The sequence below is a fragment of the Hylaeus volcanicus genome, chromosome 1 (assembly GCF_026283585.1).
Source record: "Hylaeus volcanicus isolate JK05 chromosome 1, UHH_iyHylVolc1.0_haploid, whole genome shotgun sequence".
NCBI lineage: Eukaryota > Metazoa > Arthropoda > Insecta > Hymenoptera > Colletidae > Hylaeus > Hylaeus volcanicus.
This window is the reverse complement of record NC_071976.1, coordinates 35,615,016-35,636,650: the sequence shown is the minus strand read 5'-3', so window position 1 is coordinate 35,636,650 and position 21,635 is coordinate 35,615,016. Positions and strand designations below refer to the sequence as shown.

The 21,635-nt window shown below is 31.7% G+C and overlaps 6 protein-coding genes across 9 annotated transcripts; 3 read left to right on the top strand and 3 right to left on the bottom strand.

The window, feature by feature from the left end:
- Positions 1-264: 264 nt before the first annotated feature.
- LOC128876661 (BLOC-1-related complex subunit 8 homolog) lies at positions 265-906 on the bottom strand. The gene is made up of 2 exons (XM_054123196.1): positions 852-906; positions 265-722 (listed from the first exon to the last, which is right to left on the bottom strand). Exons 1-2 carry the CDS (start codon positions 904-906, stop codon positions 265-267), a joined length of 513 nt encoding a protein of 170 aa, XP_053979171.1.
- A 307-nt stretch (positions 907-1,213) lies between these two features.
- Positions 1,214-2,591, top strand: LOC128881427 (translocon-associated protein subunit beta). The gene is made up of 4 exons (XM_054132461.1): positions 1,214-1,371; positions 1,744-1,888; positions 1,964-2,278; positions 2,355-2,591. Exons 2-4 carry the CDS (start codon positions 1,745-1,747, stop codon positions 2,469-2,471), a joined length of 576 nt encoding a protein of 191 aa, XP_053988436.1. The 5' UTR covers positions 1,214-1,371; position 1,744; the 3' UTR covers positions 2,472-2,591.
- Positions 2,592-2,648: 57 nt separating this feature from the next.
- Positions 2,649-9,969, bottom strand: LOC128881362 (nuclear pore membrane glycoprotein 210). The gene is made up of 11 exons (XM_054132334.1): positions 9,746-9,969; positions 9,230-9,501; positions 5,448-9,157; positions 5,025-5,360; positions 4,725-4,943; positions 4,398-4,653; positions 4,081-4,322; positions 3,857-4,006; positions 3,667-3,793; positions 3,536-3,592; positions 2,649-3,449 (listed from the first exon to the last, which is right to left on the bottom strand). Exons 1-11 carry the CDS (start codon positions 9,892-9,894, stop codon positions 3,262-3,264), a joined length of 5,706 nt encoding a protein of 1,901 aa, XP_053988309.1. The 5' UTR covers positions 9,895-9,969; the 3' UTR covers positions 2,649-3,261.
- A 179-nt stretch (positions 9,970-10,148) lies between these two features.
- On the top strand, positions 10,149-13,906 carry LOC128881383 (ceramide transfer protein). 2 transcript variants are annotated; one of them, XM_054132396.1, is made up of 9 exons: positions 10,149-10,518; positions 10,594-10,850; positions 10,945-11,064; positions 11,153-11,390; positions 11,540-11,823; positions 12,180-12,347; positions 12,433-12,861; positions 12,934-13,066; positions 13,163-13,906. In XM_054132396.1, the coding sequence occupies exons 2-9, from the start codon at positions 10,629-10,631 to the stop codon at positions 13,288-13,290; spliced, it is 1,722 nt and encodes a 573-aa protein (XP_053988371.1). In that variant the 5' UTR covers positions 10,149-10,518; positions 10,594-10,628; the 3' UTR covers positions 13,291-13,906. The 2 variants fall into 2 exon arrangements, with proteins under 2 accessions (XP_053988371.1, XP_053988362.1); XM_054132387.1 differs by having other exon boundaries at positions 10,149-10,850.
- Positions 13,907-14,082: 176 nt separating this feature from the next.
- On the bottom strand, positions 14,083-17,315 carry LOC128881395 (actin-related protein 2). Of its 3 annotated transcripts, none has more exons than XM_054132416.1 (8): positions 16,860-17,315; positions 16,595-16,705; positions 16,362-16,379; positions 15,615-15,694; positions 15,408-15,543; positions 14,978-15,337; positions 14,632-14,910; positions 14,083-14,553 (listed from the first exon to the last, which is right to left on the bottom strand). In XM_054132416.1, the coding sequence occupies exons 1-8, from the start codon at positions 16,905-16,907 to the stop codon at positions 14,383-14,385; spliced, it is 1,203 nt and encodes a 400-aa protein (XP_053988391.1). In that variant the 5' UTR covers positions 16,908-17,315; the 3' UTR covers positions 14,083-14,382. The 3 variants fall into 3 exon arrangements, with proteins under 3 accessions (XP_053988391.1, XP_053988383.1, XP_053988399.1); XM_054132408.1 differs by lacking the exon at positions 16,362-16,379 and adding an exon at positions 16,057-16,074; XM_054132424.1 differs by lacking the exon at positions 16,362-16,379 and having other exon boundaries at positions 16,860-17,312.
- A 377-nt stretch (positions 17,316-17,692) lies between these two features.
- LOC128876654 (putative leucine-rich repeat-containing protein DDB_G0290503) lies at positions 17,693-21,631 on the top strand (the record flags this gene model as incomplete). Its single annotated transcript, XM_054123184.1, has 11 exons — positions 17,693-18,221; positions 18,407-18,587; positions 18,742-19,400; positions 19,469-19,711; positions 19,805-20,005; positions 20,096-20,310; positions 20,381-20,543; positions 20,620-20,911; positions 20,979-21,211; positions 21,324-21,467; positions 21,554-21,631. Coding segments are annotated over exons 1-11 (2,412 nt in total), but the record flags the coding sequence as incomplete, so codon positions are not given.
- Between the last annotated feature and the right edge of the window lie 4 nt (positions 21,632-21,635).

The following is a 21,635-nucleotide window of genomic DNA, read 5'->3' as shown; positions in this document are numbered from 1 at the left end:
AAATTAAGTAAATGAAACCTGCAAGAATGTATTTAAATAAAAAGTATTAAAATATTGAATTAATACATGAAATATGTCAATGTTAGCCAGATAAAAATAACAGTTTTATTTAATCAATATTTCATATAATCTACTTATTTACATAATTCTTTGATTAAGATAAATTATTTGTAACTTATTATAGTCTATAATAAGAACATCCATATTTTATAATGCTATTATATTTTTAATATAAGTATGAGGTACCAACTTCTTGTTTAAACTTCAATTTGTTTTTTGTACTTCAGCGGAATGCCTGGCATGGTTCATCATAGATTCTACTCTGTTAGCTGTTTCTCTTACTACATCGGATATTTCATCTGGTAAGTGGTCTAACGTGGGAATGTGCGCGGATAATCTTTTGTATACAGAATCTCTGTTTCCATCCTTTTTATGCCGGCGTTGTTCCTCGTATTTTAATTGTTGTTTAAAGAATATTGCATTCTTTATAAATTCCAGAGTGTTCTCAAAACTTTTTCCAGCACCGTGCATTGTTTTAATAGCACTAACAGCATATTCTACATCGTAACATCTACCTAAAAGCTGCTGCTGCAATGCTAGTACTTCTACCCGTTTCTCCACCATAGGAGGCAATGCTTTCCGCACGTGTTCTTGGAGTCTATAAAATGCAAGAGACGGCTCGTTTGCAACTATGTGCATATTTTCAGATATCCGTTCGGTTGCTAAAAGAATGAGAACATGTTATCAATAGTAAAACACTGGTTGCAGAAATCTTATTTGTTAAATTCTGCAAATATTGAAGAAGTTAAGAAGTACAATATCGTCTCTATATTAAATGTGAATATCCTAACCTTTCTTGACCTTTGTTTCCAATTCCTGATCCGATTGATATATTTTAGCAGCCATTGTCTAACGTATTATACTAATAACAATGTTGATTATTGAGTTTATACACTGTGAATTAAATACATCGAGTGCGTCAGATTTTAAAATAGTTTCATATAGCTCTCATTAAATAGAAAAGTATTTCTTGCTACTGTTACGAACATTCTTGAAACACTTCATGTAAATTGTATTCTTCTGTTAACATTTACAATACATAATATTGCACACAATTTTGTTAAATATTTCCATCCAAATTAACGAAATTTATGATGTAAACGCTTAACGACAGATCGATTTGTTTTCACCGCCATTTTATCGGAATACCCGTTACCGGAAGTTAATCGTTTACGCGACGGTATTTTCCTTCATCGAAACGTGGCAGCAAAGTATGTGCTGTTGGCACTTCTCTCAAATGTATCTTTCCAACTCTTCCCATGGAGTAATCTTTTCATTACCGTGAGTGACACGGTTCTGTCATACGAAAAGGTAAAAAGCATCGAGTTATTCAATAAAATTTTAACTGAAACTATTATCTTGATCACGAAGGCACATTTAACGTAATATCAAATATTTATCGAGAGTAGACTAGTTTTTATTTGAAATGTTTCAATAAAAGATAAACATAGCACTTGACTTTCTCGAATATCATCGATTACTCTTCTTTTTTGAATAAAATGTACATTATTTTAGAGGTTTTCTAAATTAAATTAATTAATTGCTTAAAAATTTGTTAATTTCTTAATAGTTATATCGATGTCATCATAGCATAAGTTACAAGTAATAAGTAATCGGCATCTTTAGAAATAATTCAAGCTTTGAACAATATTATATTAACGAATAATTATTTTAATATTTTAGCATGAAGTGGCATATAGTATTTGCAGCTTTTGCTGCTTTAGCTCTTACCATACATGCAGAGGAAGAGGAAGAAGCTGCAAAACTACTAGTATCTAAACAACTTCTTAACAAGTACCTTGTAGAAAATATGGACATTGTAATCAAAGTAATTAACAATGTTCTTTGTAATCACTGTAACCTATGCTTAACATCTTTGTCTTAACATATAATCTGTTTGTAGTACACAGTCCACAATGTAGGTAATGCAGCTGCATTGGAAGTTGAAATCACAGACAATTCTTTCCATCCTGATCATTTTACTCATGTGAGCGGAGAAATAAATGCAAGGATAGATCGTGTTCCACCTCACACAAATGTCACTCATACAGTAGTCGTGAAACCACGTATATCTGGACATTTCAATTTCACATCTGCAGAAGTTTTATATAGACGTAAAGAAGATGCACCTAGAATGCAATTTGCTGTAAGCAGTGAACCTGGTGAAGCAATTATTGTATCATTCAGAGATTATGATAAACAATTTTCTTCTCATGTGGTGAGTAAATATAAAAATTTCACAAATATAATTATTATTATGAACAAGAATAAAGTATTAAATATTTTTACTTTAGGTCGATTGGGCTGCATTCGCTGTGATGACATTACCTTCGTTAGCTATTCCTTTTGCATTATGGTACTCAAGTAAAAGCAAATATGAAAAATTACTTAAAACATCAAAGAAACATTAACCATACAAATTCGTCCTAAGTCATTTGAAGAAGGCGTTTTTCCATATACAGTTATAAGAAACTTGACTGTTCCATTATGTACATCTAATTTTATAATAAACATTATTTATAAAGAATTTATATTCATTGTTTTGAATCTGATAAATACATTATTAAGGTGAAATATAAGTATATAAATTACAAAAAAATATTAAAACTCGCTTTATTTTTTACAGTTATAATACATGTTGCTGTCTATGTAATCTTATACTTAAACAATATTAACTATTTCTTCCTTAGTAAGTTAATGGAAATGATACATGTGTATGGCATCAACGAGTGTCACAAAATATATTAAAAATTATTTCATTGTCGAGACAAATTAGATAAACCTTGCATAGTATACCGAGTAATTAAATATCACTTTAATTACGTAAATTATCAGCTATATGACTAGGAACCATATACCTCAAATTTATAAAATAAATATAATCAACTGTATGAAACTTCTACATGGATTTTTCTATCGATTATGAAATGATATAACCTAAAATTTTATATTACAAAATATACATAACGTGGTATGTTCGTAAATTAATATTGATTCATATCGTCGATATAAAAACATAAAAATCCTTAGCTTCTAAGACTAATTAATCTCCTAATAAAAATGAGTTTATGGCAGTAAGGCACCAGTTTCTGACAATCGAATATTTGTTTACAAACAAATCTAGTTAATACGTCATAGCTTCGTAATAAGTACAGTGTATTTTTATATTGAATGCGTCTTTCTTTTTTATTATCGTATTTATTAGGTATTCAGTGATCTGTTTCGCTTGCTTGCTGAGAAAAAACCACGAGGATCGCCGTAAACAGGGTCGAATGCCGAGAATGGTCTTATCGGTGTAACGGGACTCCGAGGTGTAGACATATTTGTACTGTTTAGGGTAGTTGAACATGGAGTACTAGTCTTTTTTAACTGCGGTGGACATTTATCAGCTGCAAGAAAGGTATAAGTCATCTAACTAGCTACTTATAAAAGTAAAAATCTATCGATTACATTATGCCGATAATGGTATACATACCAAAGACGGTCCTATTTTTAACATTTAAATCGATATTTGCCACTTTGTTCTTCCATACTGTGTTAAAAAACAAACGAAATGTTTATGCGGTAAGTTAAAGACGTAATTAAGAATTAAAAAAAAAGGTTTACCGTAAAAGCATGTAATTACAAGAACAGCAAGTGTTCCAAACGTGTAACGGTGGAAATACATGTAATCCACCCAATGAATTCCAGATAGTGGTATGAAATTTTCATATTTTGTTATGCGCACGAAAAGCTAAAGAAATATAAATTATTAATATGAAACATAATTTGAATAATTATTTTTATATTCACTTACAGATATATTTTGCTTTGTAATATCGTTTGCAACGATAACCTTTTGACCTTGAATATCCTCCTGATTATTTATCAAACGTAATTTGTACTGCATTGTAGATTTTGAAATATATTGTCGGGCACTTATAGTTATTCCATCCGGTACATCGATCTAAAAGTAGTTAATGTGAAATAACATAGTTCCTTATTTAATTCAAATCAATACTGTCATAGATTTGAACTCACTGTAAGATGATCTAATACGGATGGCAGACCATATATCTCAAGTGTTGCAGTTGGTACGACTTGAGAATGAGTATTAAAAAAGACAATTTCTTTAGCATCAATATAGACAGGTGGAAGATACGTTATTTCTAAAGGTACGGCTTCAATGTCTCGGTTTTGCGCATTTATTTGCATACGACTCTCTAACGTACTGGAAACTATATTCGGAGAACCCATAGGTATTACATCACAATAATAAAAGCCTGTAATAAAATAATTGTAAATAATAAATTAATAACGAACATCTTTATAATTTTTTAAATTAAATTAATATGAACCTGTTGTAATATCAAATCGTGGCTTAACAAGAAACAAGTCTTTTACTCCAACTGACGCGGTAGATGAAACAAACTGTATATTACACGTGTAGGGAAATGAATTTAAAGTGAATGATGTAAATGTCCTACAACCACCTAAACCTCTAGATAGTACATTGTTTTCTTTAACTTGCTCGTCTTTACTCTTCAGTACAAGCGGAATGCTGAACGTTTCAGTTCCAGTAATATTTCGACCCCTCAGTGGAACAATTGATATCTATATTCAGAAAAAGGCATTTATAATTTCATGAAATGTTAAAGACTATTAAATTAGTAAACGGATAATACCTTTGCAATAGGTTGTATATTGACTTCTATTTCACCCTGCATATGAGTTGCGAGGCTGTGTTTCACAATTGCATATCCTACATTTTTTGCTCGTCCTATTCCTGTAATAGGATCTACTGTTAATACTTCTGGAGCTGAAGATTGCCAATAGCCTGGATCGCCATCAGAAGCAAGAAGCGGCATCGAGAAACATACTATATCCCCCACTGTCAATGTTGTCTACAAAATAATATAAATTTAATCAATGTGTAATATTATCCTTTATATCGAATGAAAATATACGTCAATTATGTAAAATACCTTTGTCGGGAAAACAATGTCACCGATCATCATGTGCACGTAATCAAACATTCCGTTAGGATACCTTTCATTGTATGCCTTTACAACGAGATCTCCATTTTCAATGAATTTTGCAGTGACTGCATTTTCAGCACTTATCGTAAATGATGCTAGGTCAGCGCGATTCAACATAGTGTTAGCATTAATTTCAGCAGCATGAAATTTTGTTCCAACATTATCGTAATATTCAAGAGCATAGTCCAATTCCATACCCTTTGGTAACATGTTTAATTCTTCGCCATTACGAATTCGCAAAATCGATTTTAAAGATATCATCATATAATGAATAGGTTTAACCTATGATAAAAAATAATTAGAACAATAAATGTCGCCTGATGATTCTCAAATACATTTATACTTAAAAAAAAAATACGGAGTCCTTACTTCAACAATAACAGTAATTGATTGTTTCATATTATATGCTTCCGTATTTGTAATAGAAATAACTATTTTTCCAAGATTTTCGCCAGCTTTTATGATGCCATTTTTGTCGATAGTTACTGTTTTAGATGCTGGAGTTAAAGCATGAGTATCCTCTGAATCATTTCCATGGATAGTTGACAATACTTTGTAAGTAGTAGAACCATGTTTGTCGCGATTTGTTTGCAATTTCAAAACAGAATTCGGGGACATCAATATTACTGGTACATTGGAAGGTAATCCAGGATGCGTCAAACGCAATTCTTCGAAGATTTCAACTTTTACAAAGGTAGTGTAAGTTACATCACTTTTAAAGCCAGCTAACATGTTACATGGCATTGTAATATTTAAATAAATGGTTGCTAGTCCAGGCCCAATAGCTTTGGCTCTCAATGAAACTTCGTTTTGATATCTGATATTAATACCAGTACCTTCGTACATATTATGCAAAGTAATTAAATTAGAATCACTAGATGACCACATAAAAATTAATGGTAATTGCATAGATCCTATGATAAGTGGAGTTAAATAATCTGGAATACCAAACGCCCAAAGCGGGAACGTTGCACCCACTTTTATCCTACTCGTTGGAACAACAATTTTAATGCCTTCGAGATACAGGACATGTATGTCAGTATAGTCTTCGGAATAAATGACTTTGCTACCTCTGGCATTAAGACCAATGGCTCTAACAATTATTTTTGTTTGTCCAACTGATTTTCCTTCGAATATACCGCTACGATCGATATTCAGAATATCATTATTTTTCGTAGAAAATTCAATTTCTGCATTTGACGGACCTCCTATTGTTTGCACTTGATAGACGGTGCCTACTAATATCGTTAGATTCTTTGGAAAAACTCTTAAAGGAAGAAAGACTTGAATAGTTGCTGATTCACTCTGTATTTCTTTATCACCTCCCTTACTTACGAATGTTAATTGAGATTCTCCTTCGGCCATGCCATATATCATATACAACAATTGATCATAAGGAGGATTGCCATGTTCGCTAGAAGGTAATTGTTTAACTTCTATACATTCGTTATTGACTTCGGCTTTAAATTCTAACACGTTCAAAGATGGCAATTTTATTATATGCCCGTTTGTATCGTAAAGTTTTAATGCAGCCACTATGCATTTCCCTTTCTCGATTTTATTTACCGTTTCTATTTCTATAACAGCAAGCTGCTGTATTTCAATCACGGCTTCAGCCGATTTTGAAGGTAAACAAAGATCTACCAAAGCTAAGTTAAGTATTCCAGATGTTTTGGGAGTTATGCTAATTGTTTTTGTTGACTCTATATACCGAACATCTGCAATGTCATCCGTACTCAACACAAATTCGTAATAGCCAGAACCTTGACTAACTTGTAAATAATATTTTGCGGTAGGATCATTTAATACCATCAATTTATTAGGACTAATACTGGTATCATTAACTAAAACTATTTGCACGGAAGCCTCTATAAGTGGAGTTTCATAGATTCTCCTTTCAGTTTCAATGGCAAATGGTGGCCATTCAGGTATTATTTTCAATTTACTCAGAATGTATTTTTGATAACCCGTAACAGTAGCTGTTAATGTAAGAACACCAGAATGTTTTTTGAAGATAACATTTTGATAGTAATTCTTTGGTAAAACTACATTCATATCTGTAAGCGTTTCTTCCCTACATCCGGGAGACGTTGCAACAAAACCTACAGACGAGGGTTTTAAGCTCCATTCAATGTATAAGCTCGTAATATTATCAAAAGTTCTGCCTTCTTCATCTTTTACTATAATAAGAAGTTTTAAATCTTTATCGCTATGTGCCATTACTCTCTCGGTATTAAGACTCATAGGACAATTTTTGTTATCTTTATATTCAGGTTTCAGATAAATATGTCTGGGTTTACCACAAATAATTCGTACCGTTGCAATTGCGTACATACTTTTGCAATTTGGTAGTAAAGGAACATTTGAAATTGTGTAAGTTAAAACTACTTCCCCAAGAGCCTTACACATTACTTCGAAAACCGATAGTTTGTATAATTCATTTGGTAAATCTTCATGTTCAATTACCTCAGCAATTTTTGGGTCGGATACCTGAATATTTTGTAAATAACTTTGAGATTTACTAGACCGTGGTTGGGGTCCACCTTTGAAAACGATTTTTCTCGAAGATCCCACCGCTAACAAACTTTCTTTGCTACTTGGATGTACAGCTACTAAAGGCTCATAAGCTGACACAGTGATGTTATCAGTTAAATATTGACCATTAGCGTTATATACTACTGTTACTTCGGACGTTCCAATATCCATACTAGTAATTGTTATAACGGCACACGCAATGCCAATGGGTTCTACAACCTTGCTATCATTTTGCATAAAGTTGCTATCAGGTATGTATGTTTCAAAACTGATATCTCTACAATCGTTGAAAGGTATCTCTTTGGAGTCTGACCCATTGATTAATTTCCCATATAATGCAATGTGAAGATAAATTGGTTCTCCTACAGATACCTCCATACTGTACTCTACTACTTTTAGCTTTGAAGGTGGTAATACGTATACCCTTGCTATATCTTTATTATACTGATTTCTTGTCATTGCCACACTTATTTCTGTTGCACCTGCACTTACGATCCTTATCCCGCCATTTTGAGAAACTGTTACTATGGATGGATGTCTACTCAACCATACATACGATCCATCTCCTCCACTTGCTTTTAACACAATATCATATCTTGATTTCGCCTTAAAATCCCATGGGACAGCCAACACTTTAGGCTGAATAGTGACTGGAGTGTGAATCAAAAGCTCAGCTCTGGTAGCAGGTCTTGATACAACCGGGATCTTTTTACCATGTTTATCGATTATACCATAAAGAGTAGCTTCAATGGTCATTGTTCCACATGTAATAGGCACACCGACAACGTAAGTACCATTTTGTGTTACTGATTTTGGTTCAAAATAATGTTCGTCTAACTTCATCGACACTTCTACACCTTCTCCAATATAGAATTTATGATCTTTGTTATCATATAATTCAACTATAATTTCATGAGTGTGACCAAGTATTAAACCCCAATTTCTATTAGGTAAAACAGCAAGGGTAATGTAAGCTACATCGTTTACATTGACCATAGCAGATGGCAAAATAACGGGATATTCGTCACGGACATTTTTGTCGTGCAAAAGAACTTTAGTGCGTCCTAATGATTTGGCATACGCATAGTCGTGATCATTATCAATTTCTAGTATGTCTGGAATTTCAGCTTCTAAATAATACTGGCTGGACGGCAAATTTATTTCTTCTAAGCGACCTTGACGAGCTTGCATTATTTTATATTTAAACCTATCATATGCCATTACTGTTATGTCCGATGGAATGATAATTAAATTAGCTATTACAATCAATTCTACTTGTATTGGCGGTACATGTTTATATTCCGGATAAGGTAATCTTACAGAAACCTTTGCTGTGCCAGTTTTTATTCCTTCTAATAGCACAACATGCCCAGTCTTGCCAACTGCATCTAAAGCAGCAACAGTCGAAGGAGTTTCATAATGTGATTCTTGATAAGTTATAAATCTCAGAACATCAGTTGATATTTTACCATCTGGCATACGTTTATCAGCATTATCTATACTCCAAAAAAATTCAACTCCCGCAAGTGTTGTAAATTCATTACCTGTAATAATTAAGCGTATAGTTTCATTAAATTTAGTGATTACAAACTTAAAATTTAAAGGTTGTTGTATACCTTGTTCATCGTATGCTCGTACTTCAAATGCTTCTGGTGCTTCTTCTATGTATAATTCTCTCGTAGTTGTGACAAGATTTAAAGAAAAAATTGCATCAACAATAACATCACATCGTAAAAATTGTCCATTATTGACATCCTCTGCCAATACTATCGCTGTATTTCTAGTAGATTCTCTTGTTATGGTTTGAATTAGAATTGCAGAGGAACAAGTCCGTTCAACATTTTCATTTATAGGAATCAACTGAATTATATCCAAACGTGACGTTGACCTATAGTTAATAGCAAAATTGTAATGTCTTATTCAAGAAAATTTTCAATTATCATACATTAAACCTAATTTTCTCATAACAATTTAGAAAAGAAATATTGGAAATACTAAAATTAATGGGGTTATAGAAAAAGTTGATTTAGAAGGATTACGATTACAATAGTAAGAATGTTTTAAAGCAAATACAATGTTTACACGAACCAATAATGAAATAGAAATAATGTAAACAGAGAAACAGTGATTACCATTGATAGCAAGCACCATCGGTAACTTCGAGTGTAAAATTTACAGCGAAGTCATTGAATACCGGCAACAAAACTCTAGGCACGTTTAATCTATGTATGGTAGCATTTGACACCACACTGAATAAAATCAAAAGTACAGCGAATATCATTATTTTAGTGAATACTGCCGATCCAACCGTAAACTTCTCACGTGTATCGTCGCGATCGTGACGACTTGATAAAGTTGGCGGTCTCTAAATAGCTTTCAAACCACCATACGCATTTCGATACGATTATCGATATTCGCAATCGATGTTGGAATTGCGCCTACAAGTATTCGATTTTACTGTAAGGAAAAAATAATTTTGCGCTACACTTTTATTGTTTATTCAAATAACGTATAATAACGAATAGTAACGTATAATATTACATTTATATGTGGTTTGCATGTAAAAAGTGTTTTACAAGTTCTTTAATGTGACCTATCAACAAAGATTCTAAACGCACCCAACATTCATGAGAATACTGCTTGAGTGAGAAACTGTTGATTTTCTATCTGTCTGTCACTAATTCTTGTTATTTGCTAAAAAAATTACGAGCTGTTGAAGTCCCATTTATTCGATAAGAAATTTTGCACAAGGTTATGTGTATGATAATCAATGATCGAGATGTTCTAAAACGTAGTCCGAATACGATTACCGATCGATTACTTTGCAAATTTTAAACTGCTAATCGAGTAACCAGCTACGGATAGGGCAGCCCGCGTCAGGGTAACTTTAAATACAGTATCTCGGGTATGTTGAGTTTATCTTAAAAGCAATCAACATCAAAGTCGTGAGATTCACTTGTAAGAATGGCCGATGAAACAGAAACAGTTCGACTTACCAACGAAGATATCGAGTGTATGGAAGCAGAAATAGACGGTGACGATGTAGACGAAGAAGGTTCCGACGGGGTTGTAGTTCCAGAACTTCAGGGTACACTATCCAAATGGACAAATTATATACATGGCTGGCAAACTAGATTTATTGTTCTCAAAGATGGTACTTTATCTTATTACAAATCTGAGCAGGACAGTGGATTTGGATGTCGTGGTTCGATAAGTCTGTATAAAGCTAATATTAAGGTACGAACTGATATGAAGTAATTACTTTTATATACATTTATTTATTGGCTTTATAAAAAGAGTCGTGATATCACTCTACCACCTGTTTTGTTAGGCACATGAATTTGATGAATGTAGGTTTGATGTATCAGTGAACGATTGTCTAGTATGGTATTTAAGAGCAAACTCTCCAGAAGAAAAACAACGTTGGGTAGATGTTCTAAAATCTTACAAGGTATTACAATTCTATTTTGTAGATTGAAAAGAATATTAATACATTTGAATATGTACAAAATAGAAGTATTTGTGTTTATTTTAAATAGTCAGAATCTGGTTATGGAAGTGAAAACAGTCTCAAACGTCATGGTAGTGCCATTTCCCTTGTATCGAATACACAATCTATTACAAGCGCTGGTAGTTTCACTAAACGTGGTGTTAGAGGATTAAAAGAAAAATTAGCAGAACTTGAAACCTTCAGAGATATTCTGGTCAAGCAAATTGATACTCTGCAGAAGTATTTTGATAATTGTGCTGAAAATGCTAAAAATATTTCCATGAAAGGTACGTAAGACAATAGTTTTTGTTTATCAATACTCATTTATTTTACAGTCATCTGTTTTATAATCTTCATACATTTACAGATATTTTAAACAAATGTCCTTTCAATTGACTAAGAGTTGTAAATGTTGAATAAAAGATATTTATTTCAGAAAATAAAGTTGAGAAAATGTTTGATCCAGCTGATCACTCGGTAGATTTCAAAGGAGAAGCAATAACATTCAAAGCAACAAGCGAAGGTGTACTTGCAACATTACAACATTGTGTTGAGTTGATGGTACAAAGAGAAGATGCATGGCGTCGTAGATGGGAAAAAGAAGTTGAGAAAAAACGAAAAGTGCAAGAACTTTATAAAACTATAAAAGATCAGGTTGCAATGCATCAAGGTGATTCTCCTAGACCTAGGGTTCTTATCCATGGAGGTCCAGATTATGAGGTTCGATTACAATAATTAGTAACATAGAACAGTCTAAATTACATAACATATTATGTTATTGCACCAAAAATATTTCTGTACATAACATACTTTTGTGCCTTTCAAATCACCTCTTTATTTAAACATATTCAAATTTTATATTGAACGTCAGCTTTGCATATGTGTTCAAATGCATTTTATTAACAAGGACATTTCCATATTTCACACATACTTTGTGCTTAGAAATCTAACTTCAAGATAATACTAACCAGAGTGAGTAAATGAATTTAACTGATTCAGAGGAATTTTCTATTCACACATCTATATATCCAGTAAATTTAAAATTGTGTAATTGAACAAAAATTTTAATTTTCAAGGAAGGTCCGCATAGCGCGCTCTGCGACGAAGAGTTCTATGATGCGGTAGAGACTGGATTAGATAAGATTGATGAAGAAAATCAACTGAGAGATCGTTTGAAACAAAAATCAGTTTCAATTGTATCGACCGCTACTATGTCAGCATCTAAGCACAGACTTTGGCCAGAGGTAACTATTTCGGTTTTAAGATAGGACATCGTTATGTAGTAATTCGATATCTTTCCTTTTATTTGTGTATTAAACGCTTTTACAGATCGAAAGAATAACGATGCAACAGTTGCATTATGCACGTCTTGGAGTAGGAGCTGGTGGTTGGCAATTATTTGCCGAAGATGGTGACATGCGAATGTACAGACGCGAAGAAGAAGCGGATGGCTTAGTGGTAGACCCTTTAAAAGCCTGTCATGTTGTGAAAGGAGTTACCGGTCATGAAGTTTGTGAGATATTCTTTAGTCCTGAATACAGAAGCGGATGGGAAGCAACACTCGAAGACATGACCGTGATTGAAAATATTTCTAAAGATACTTTGATATTTCTACAAACACATAAACGAATTTGGCCAGCAAGTCAAAGAGATGCATTGTTCTGGTCTCATATGCGTAGAGTGTCCGACGATCAAGATCCAGATGCACACGACTTGTGGATAGTCTGTAATCACAGCACGGAACACCCTGATTATCCTGTAAGCTTGACTAAAAGTTAAACATTTTTAATCTCATTAAAAATTGATCTACATCGGAATATTTATTTCCAGCCAAACACTGGAAAATGTGTAAGAGTTTATCTAACCGTATGTCTTGTATGTCAAACTTTTATCGATCCTCCGAAAGATGAAGAAGAAATAAAAAGAGAAAATATTACGTGCAAAATAACTTACTGTTCTGTTGGTTCGTATTACATTTGATTATTTCTTTTAGAATTTAGTACACGCGGAAGTCCATTTTAATATAACACGCATGTAATGTCTTATCTGTCAATTATAGTTAATCCAGGTGGATGGGCTCCAGCATCTGTTTTACGTGCTGTTTATAAAAGGGAGTATCCAAAGTTCCTTAAACGTTTCACTAGCTTTTGTATTGATCAATGTAAGGATAAACCACTTACATATTAAGTGTAATTTATACAAATTCCATATTTTCCATCCAATTCCTTATTTACTACATCAAAGTGTCTTCGCGCTTTCAATGGTGTAATATATCAAAGAAGAAAATCAGAATTTACACAGTATAGAAATTTGGAAACAAAAACTACTCCCGATATAAATGAAAGTGTTTTTTATATACTTTTTTTTTTATTTCCTTAACGTGATCAATATGTGTGTACATGCACGCACACACACACGCGCGCGCGCGCGTATCTCTCTTAGTGGAACAGGATGCAAACTGTTACATTGAAAGTGATTTATTAAAGCGTAAGGAAACTCCAAGATAAACTTTGTAATTTCAACCAAACCCGCTAAAGCACTGTTTAAAAATTATATTTACGTCTTTAAACAACAGCTTGTTATTTTATTGTTATACAGAATGCTGTCGCAAGCCACTTGTACAGATCTTAACAAATCGAATACATACACATTTATCTATTGTTACATTATATATCCAATTAAATACGAAACTGTATAATAAAATTATATTGTTATTTTTATTTATATATAACGTGTATATTGATACACAATATAAAGGTCAAATGAAGAAACATAATAAAGACTGTTGTAGATTTGTCGTAATTGCATTGTACCTTTTGCTTTAATCCAATTCTTTGTCATTATTGAATAGTTACTATACATTATTGAAAATGTATATTTCTGTTATCACATAGTATTTACATATTTTGATTTAAAATCCTATAATTAAACAGCACTAATGATTAAATATGTACAGGATTTAAAAATTAGTGGAAGAACTGTCATAAGAAATAAATTTATTTCTATAAATTATTTAACTAAAATTATAAAACTAACCTATATCATATATATACATCATATAAAATGCTTTTACCTCACACCCTCTACTTATTATATTAACAAACTGCTTTTTCACATGATTACACAATACTTAAATTAAGTTTTGTAAAATTGATACAAATTAGCAGTAAACATACTTTTGTTTACAACTTTTGTATACAAATTTTGCATTTAATTTTTAAATGACCAGGTGTAAAAAAAAATGGGTATTTCTTTTCTATATTTGTATGACTATGTTCTTTAGGACTCATAAGAACCTAATTTTTTTAGTACACTAAGACCTTTTTCTTCGTATTCTTCCCTTGTTATCCATACTGAATCGCGATCCTTTGTTATTTCTGCTAATACAGCACCACCCATAAAAACCATATGTTTACGCCTAGGAGAATCCTCAATCTTTATCTTAAATTTCTGAAAACATATTTAAGAGTATATGAATATATATTTCTCTATATTAAAATTTATGGAAAAATATTAAACTGTAATTACATTTAATTTTGAAGTATCATTCTTTAATACCCTCTGTAAATAAAGCTGTTTAATTTCTCTTTCGAGTCTAGATGGAAGACCTGGATACATTGTACTACCACCACTTAGGACAATATGTTTATATAATTCACTTCTTATATCGATATCAGCTGCTTGAATAGTGGTAAATACTAATTCAGCAATTCCCTGAGCTTCAACATTTATTAAACGTGGTTGGAATAAAGCTTCTGGTGCTGCGAACCTTTCACCACCTACTTTTATTACCCTTCCATCAGGAAGCTAGAAGAATTTAAAAATTAATTACCATAATAAACATCTGTATCTCCTTACACATGTAGAAACTTACAGTATACGATTCAACTAAGACTGTTGTTTCAAGTGCTAATTTTTCTTCAGTCTCTATATTATATCCAATGTAACATAATTTTTCTTTTAACATCCTAACAGTCTCAAAATCGGCTGAATGATTAAATGCATATCCACGTAATAAAAGAAGTTTTATTAAATAAATCGTGATATCTCGGCCAGCTATATCTAATCGCCGAGTAAGATGGTGTAAAGCATACTCTTCAAATACAGGACAAATATGAGTGACTCCATCTCCAGAATCAACCACAACACCACTAATTAATCCTTGAGCATATAATGTAAGTACTGCCTGAATTGCAATGTATGTTCCAGCAAAACCATACTTCTCAAACATTACCTAGAATTATTTCATAAAATCCTAGATCAAGTCACAACATGCAAAAAATTTATATTCAAAACGCTTCTACCTCAATCATTTTCTCTCTATTTGTAATAGGATTCATTGGTGGTTCTGTTAATAAAATTTTACATTCTCTTGGATTAATATTCATTTTCTCCTTTCCAAAGGTGTAGTCCCAAACATGACACATGTCCTCCCAATTTCTATTAAGTATTTTAATCATTTAATAATTTATAATCTATATATTTTATATATAATATATTTGCATACACACCTAACAATTCCATTTTGCATTGGATAACTAATCTCTAACATGGAACGAAGTTTACTTGCTTCATCTCCAACCATTAAGTCCTGTAGTAATAACATATGACTTAAATTTAACTATGCATATAAATTAAATGAATACAAAATGTTAGCATTCTAATAATTAAACACACTGCTCTAACTTCTTAGGAAATTCAGAACACAAGCAATTGTGAATAAATAATAAATATACCTGTTCTTATTTAAAAATTTTTATTTTTATCTTCCTATTATAAAACTTTATTAATATTCAGTACATACCCGCTAATTTTTTAATATTTAAAAAAAGAAAGTATAATGATGGTAAGAAATCCTATTAATAGGCGAGTAAAAAAAATTTATTTATATTTATAAGCACTGATATAATATCAATAGATTTACATTATCATCAAAAAATGCAATAAACTTACAGGCATGTTAAGCACATCCTATGAGAGCAAGTGTAAGCACACAAATATATTAGATAATTATAAAAAATACAACACACACACACTCACACACAAAATATAAATGTCAACTCTGTAAACAGTTTTATTTTTCAATATATCAAGAGCTTTATATATTTAATAATAAATCTTACTTTTGACATGTATACTCCATTTTGATTAGTAAGGGATTATAAGTTAAACATTATTTATATCAATAGACAAATGCATAAATGATTTTGAATCAAATTTAAACATCAGAGCACATATTGTAATATGAATTGACTTACACGAATGCAATATTCTTGCTGAAAATTAAGTGAATAATTAATATACTACTTCAGAATAATTAACTACAAGTATATATTTTAAGTAGTAAAAAGTACTTAAGTAGTAAAAGCACATATACAAAATATAAAGTAATAAATTTTGTCCAAAAATTGTTGGCGATCCATTCCCACATAATCGACTGAAATCAGGGCAAATAACCTAATTCATTTATTTAGGAAAGTAAGGAATTTACCTTCACGTCGATATCGCCTATCTTATTGACTGCTCTAATAATAGGACGTCCAACTATAGATGGAAATATGTGCTCTGGAAAATTTGCTCCTGCATATCCACACTTAACAAACTGAAAACAAAAAATTATGCTATATACAATACATTCTTCTTCAATCGTCCAATATTACTTTAGCAAAACCTAATGTTGATAAAGAAATTCTGGGAAATATATTTAAAAGATACAAATGGAAACTAAAAACAAAGATAAAACTGTATAACCTTACCCCTGTTCCATTATCACAAACAATGATCTTCCTGCCTTTGCTATCCATTTTTAATTTGAGGTTGTTACTGAAATCGATTTTTTTCTTCGTCACGTTATTTTTTATTACACATTACACGCTCTGCGAAATGACTAATTCTTGCGAGTTTTAGGGCGTTACCGGCATGACGGTTTCAAAACCAATGACAGTTATATATACAAGTACTTCCGTTCACATTAAAATGCCTGATAAGAGTTGTTTATAAAAGGGTTGAATTGGAAATATTCTCGTTTGTCACAAAATCACTTATAATTCTGAGCAAGTCGATGGCACAAACTAGCACAAACTCACTGATCTTTCACCATCAGTTTCTATCTCCGACCATGTACGGGGTGTCCCAAAAATGTTGTAACACCTTGAAAGGGGTGGTTCGGGAGGTGATTTGAAGCAATTTTTTCCTTGGCGAAAATTTTGTTCGAGGCTTCGTTGAGTAGATATTAACGGAAAACACTGACCAATCAGACCGCGAGAATGCCGATGGAGCGCTCGCGGTAGCGTATGAGCGCGGCCGCCTAGCGCGTAGCCTACGCTCAATCGGCATACTCGCGCTCTGATTGGTCAGTGTTTTCCGTTAATATCTCTTCAACGAAGCCTCGGACAACATTTTCGCTAAGGAAAAAGTTGTTTCAAATCACCTCCCGAACCACCCCTTCAAGGTGTTACAACATTTTTGGGACACCCTGTATATGTATGTATGGTCGAAGGTTTCTATCATATTCCAGAGTGGCCAGGAGATAAACTGGCGTCACCAATGGTGAGTCGGTGAACTACTAGATAGCTTTTCCCGTTTTTCAGCCACGATAATGCAAAGAACACATAATCATTATGCATTTCGTAATCAGGGGAAGTAAATCTATCGCCTCGCCAAGCGTTTTTGGGGAAAATTGAAAAAAAAATTTCTTTTTATTATGTTTCAAAAGCGAAATTGGAAAATCGGGCTTAATAGTGGCATGCAGAGTGATACAAAAAACATTTTAGAAAAAGAATCGTGAGAAAATATTTTCCCAAAAAAATGTTTTTCGCATTATTGTGCCTGAAAATAGGGAAAAGCTATCTAGTAGTTCACCTACTCTCCGTTGGTAACGCCAATTTACCTCCTGCGCACCTTTAAACAAATTTAGTAGTTATTTACGGTTATTTAAAAATTATGCTCCTTTTTTAAACGTATAGTAACGATACAAGAAATATCAATTATACTAATTATTATCCTTTCATATGTCATAGAAGGATACATTTATTTTTATTCACAGTTTCTATGGTAACTGTTCATTTGACTGGAAAGCAATTTTGAAAAACTATTTTCGAGAAATAAATTTTTGAATGGTACTTTCTAACATTCATAGTTTCAATTTTATAATAAATAAGTTGAAAATAATTTTAAAATGTTAGATAAGTAATTTCGTTGAATGTACTGATTCTTTGAGTTCGTTTGATACTAAGGCTACTGAAAAATATTGAGTACTAATTTAGTGGAATTTTTCTTTGTTTCATTTATTTTTATTTAAAAGATGGTTGACTTTATTGAAACTTCTAATTTGGAGGATATTACACATGCCTTAGAAGATATGGACAGTTTAGACATGGAATTATTTAATGATTCATTTAAGAAATCAAAATCTTCTACAAGTATTTTTAAAGATTCTAATGCGCAATTGGATGGAGAAATAAAAAAGAAAGTCATATTTAAAGGTGACTTGATATTTTAAACAGTAATAAATATTTGAATGATTTGATGGAACAAAAAATAAAGCAGATACATATTTAACTAAAATGCAATTTCTTATTTCCTTCTTACATTGTTTAAATCAATTTAAAAAAATTGACAAATATTGTTTGTATACAGATCCTTCGGAGGATGATTCGTTAACTGGTTTGCTATCTGACGAGGAAATTTCTTTAAAAGAAAAGAAGAACTTATTTGTAACTGGTAGTAAAAGTAGCCTGATGGAAGATTTGTTTAAGATAAAGACACCAGGTCCATCCACAACAAGTATCAAATCAAATAATGAATTGGAATCAAAACTCAATTCTGAGCACGAAGATGTTAATCAATTGTTTTCACAAAAACCAAGCAGTCACCTGACTTCTAAGAATAATTCTATTTTATTAAAAAGTGAATCATCTGTGGAAAAACATGCACAGAAGCTAAAAAGCTTATCTAAAACTGAAGAGGATATTTTAACTAATTTAATTGATAAACCAAGCATGGTAGATGATAAATCAAGGTCATCATTAAGAGAGAGCTTATTTGAAAATAAACCTCGTTCATCTGCTACCATGGATTTTGTTATTCCTAAGAATACTAAAAAAGAAGATTCAGAAATTTCAATAAAATCTGTAGATTATGTAAACACTGCACAAAAGTTGAAGTCACAACCTGTTAATGAATCAAGTAAACTTTCTACAAAAGAATCTCGTAGAGGTAGAAGGAATACAAAAATCATAAATGATCCTCTTGGTTTATTGCCAACTAATTTGCTCTCTGACCAAAGTTTAGAACTGGTAATTATATTTAAATATCGGCATACAATAAAATAATCAGAAATAATTATTTTATTTCAATTTTTAAGCTAGCAAATGAAAATGTGCCAACTAAAGATACTACTACACAAAATCCCAGATTAGATGAAAATTTACCAGAATGGTTGGGAGGTACAAAAATAATAAGTCAAAAACAAACCAGTGAAATAAAGGATAGTATAGCATCAAAGGATGAATTGTCTGATAAAGTTGGAAAAGAATCTACTTCTAAAGAAAATATTGAATCACAGGAAAGGCTCTCGACATCTACAATGAAAAGAGATGCAACAGAAGTAAGTGGTTCAGAAGCTGTACATGTTCCAGAACATTTTTCATTGTTATTTAGTACACAGTTTAATCAGCAAGCTGCAATTATGACTATGCAGCAACAAGAACACGAATTAAGAACAGCAGCTATTCTTTCTCAACAAAATGAACAATTGAGTAAGGTATCAGATGCTCAACATTCCATACTTGAACATCAAGAAAAGCAATTTAATTCTCTCCTAAAATTACAACTAGAAAAGCAGCTTTTACTGGAAAAACAAATAAAAATACAACAAGAACGAATTAATCAATATATTCAAGTAAGCATTTCTTGAATGTAACATTGATTTCCTGTATGACAGAATAATAATAAATAAAACTAAAGTATACTTTGTATTTTTCTTTTTAAGACATTAATGGCTCAGCCTATTTCAATATCAAGTAATACATCAGTTTATGCATCATGCAAATCAGAGGAAAGCGAAAAATATTTAACACATGAGAAAGAAGAAATGGAAAATACAATAAAAACGTTACAAATAGAAATATCTAAATTAGAAAGTACATTATCCACTATAAATGAAAGACATGATAATGAGATGATTTATCAAGCGGAATTCTACAAGTAAGTTTTTAATTGGTTTATTTATACTATAAGTCTGAAGTAAAATTTAATAAAAAAATTTGACTTTCAGTAGGCAAATTTCGTTTTTAAAAGAAGCGATGATAAAAGTAGAAGAAAGAGCGAGACAGGAAATCGAGCTTTTAGAGGCAGATTACATGGTGAAACTCGAAAAATTAAGAAATGAAAAAATGGAAATAGAAAATCTGTACAAAGAAGAAATTCACAACTTAAAGGTTAACGGTTTTATATTTTATTCAAGTAACATTTTGAATAACATTGAATTTGTACAACATAAAAATGTTTAACCAGAATGAATATGGTCAACGTACAGAAGAACTTAACAAACTACATTTTCAACATGTGGAACTCGTGCAAAAGGAATATTCTAATATAATAGAAAGTATATGCACAGCCAAGCAGTCAGAAAATCAAATAATAGAAACTATAACCAGTAGAAAGATTGATATAGAGGACATGTTGGGAAAAGCTAATGCCATTATTGAAAGTATGAAGAAGAACAAAGAAGATATCGAACTCAAAAATAATGAAATAATGGAACGCCGAGAAAATTATTTAAGAGTATACGAGGATGATATAAAAGGTATTTTTGAGGTACAATGTATTACAAATTAATTTAAAAAGAAATGTTATCCAATAAATGTTTATAGCCCAACAACAAGAATTAAAACATCAAAATAGTGTTTTGGAAGAACATCGTAATGTATTTATGAAAACAACTGAGCAATTCAGCACTCGTCTCACTCGTCTTATAACTGAATTAGAGAAACAAACTACACAGAGCAACCAAACGCAAGAAATGCTTGAAAACAAAGCAGCAAACCTTTTACGAGAAAGAGAATTGTTTGAAGAAAAAGTGAAGTGGGAAAGGCATTATCTGCAGGTATAATTAAATTAAGTTTGATGTTACAAACAATATAGGAAACTTAAATAGTTAGTGTAATCTGTCTACTGTCAATGCAAATATCCATTTAATATTTATACTATGACTGTAGACATTAAAGGAATCTTGGATGAAAGAACAAGAGAGACAGTTAAGATTACTTACAGAAGAAAGAGAGACAGTAGCAGCAGAGAAAGCACAACTAGAAATTCTAAGTAGACTAAAAACTGATAGTGGTAGTGTTGCGAAAATAGAGGTACAGAATTTGATTGAATGTTATATGAAATCCTGTTATTATATTATATTTATAAAATGTTATGTACTTTTTTCTTTTTTACATAGTTGGAAGCTGCCATTAAAGCTGCAGAGGAAGTAACTGCCTGTGCTAATCAAGAAAAACTAAAGTGGCATGACAAAATTAATG

Coding starts and splice junctions, on each gene's coding strand:
- LOC128876661 (XM_054123196.1), bottom strand. CDS start 906: ATGGCTGCTAAAATATATCAATCGGATCAGGAATTGGAAACAAAGGTC. Junction 723..851: donor GGAAACAAAGGTCAAGAAAG/GTTAGGATATTC, acceptor TCATTCTTTTAG/CAACCGAACGGATATCTGAA.
- LOC128881427 (XM_054132461.1), top strand. CDS start 1,745: ATGAAGTGGCATATAGTATTTGCAGCTTTTGCTGCTTTAGCTCTTACC. Junction 1,889..1,963: donor ATATGGACATTGTAATCAAA/GTAATTAACAAT, acceptor ATCTGTTTGTAG/TACACAGTCCACAATGTAGG. Junction 2,279..2,354: donor AACAATTTTCTTCTCATGTG/GTGAGTAAATAT, acceptor TTTTTACTTTAG/GTCGATTGGGCTGCATTCGC.
- LOC128881362 (XM_054132334.1), bottom strand. CDS start 9,894: ATGATATTCGCTGTACTTTTGATTTTATTCAGTGTGGTGTCAAATGCT. Junction 4,944..5,024: donor ACATTGTTTTCCCGACAAAG/GTATTTTACATA, acceptor ATTATTTTGTAG/ACAACATTGACAGTGGGGGA. Junction 3,794..3,856: donor TTACAAAGCAAAATATATCT/GTAAGTGAATAT, acceptor ATATTTCTTTAG/CTTTTCGTGCGCATAACAAA.
- LOC128881383 (XM_054132387.1), top strand. CDS start 10,578: ATGGCCGATGAAACAGAAACAGTTCGACTTACCAACGAAGATATCGAG. Junction 11,065..11,152: donor ATGTTCTAAAATCTTACAAG/GTATTACAATTC, acceptor TATTTTAAATAG/TCAGAATCTGGTTATGGAAG. Junction 11,391..11,539: donor TAAAAATATTTCCATGAAAG/GTACGTAAGACA, acceptor TATTTATTTCAG/AAAATAAAGTTGAGAAAATG.
- LOC128881395 (XM_054132416.1), bottom strand. CDS start 16,907: ATGGATAGCAAAGGCAGGAAGATCATTGTTTGTGATAATGGAACAGGG. Junction 16,706..16,859: donor TTTGTGATAATGGAACAGGG/GTAAGGTTATAC, acceptor TTTTGTTTTCAG/TTTGTTAAGTGTGGATATGC. Junction 14,554..14,631: donor ATGATACTTCAAAATTAAAT/GTAATTACAGTT, acceptor ATATGTTTTCAG/AAATTTAAGATAAAGATTGA.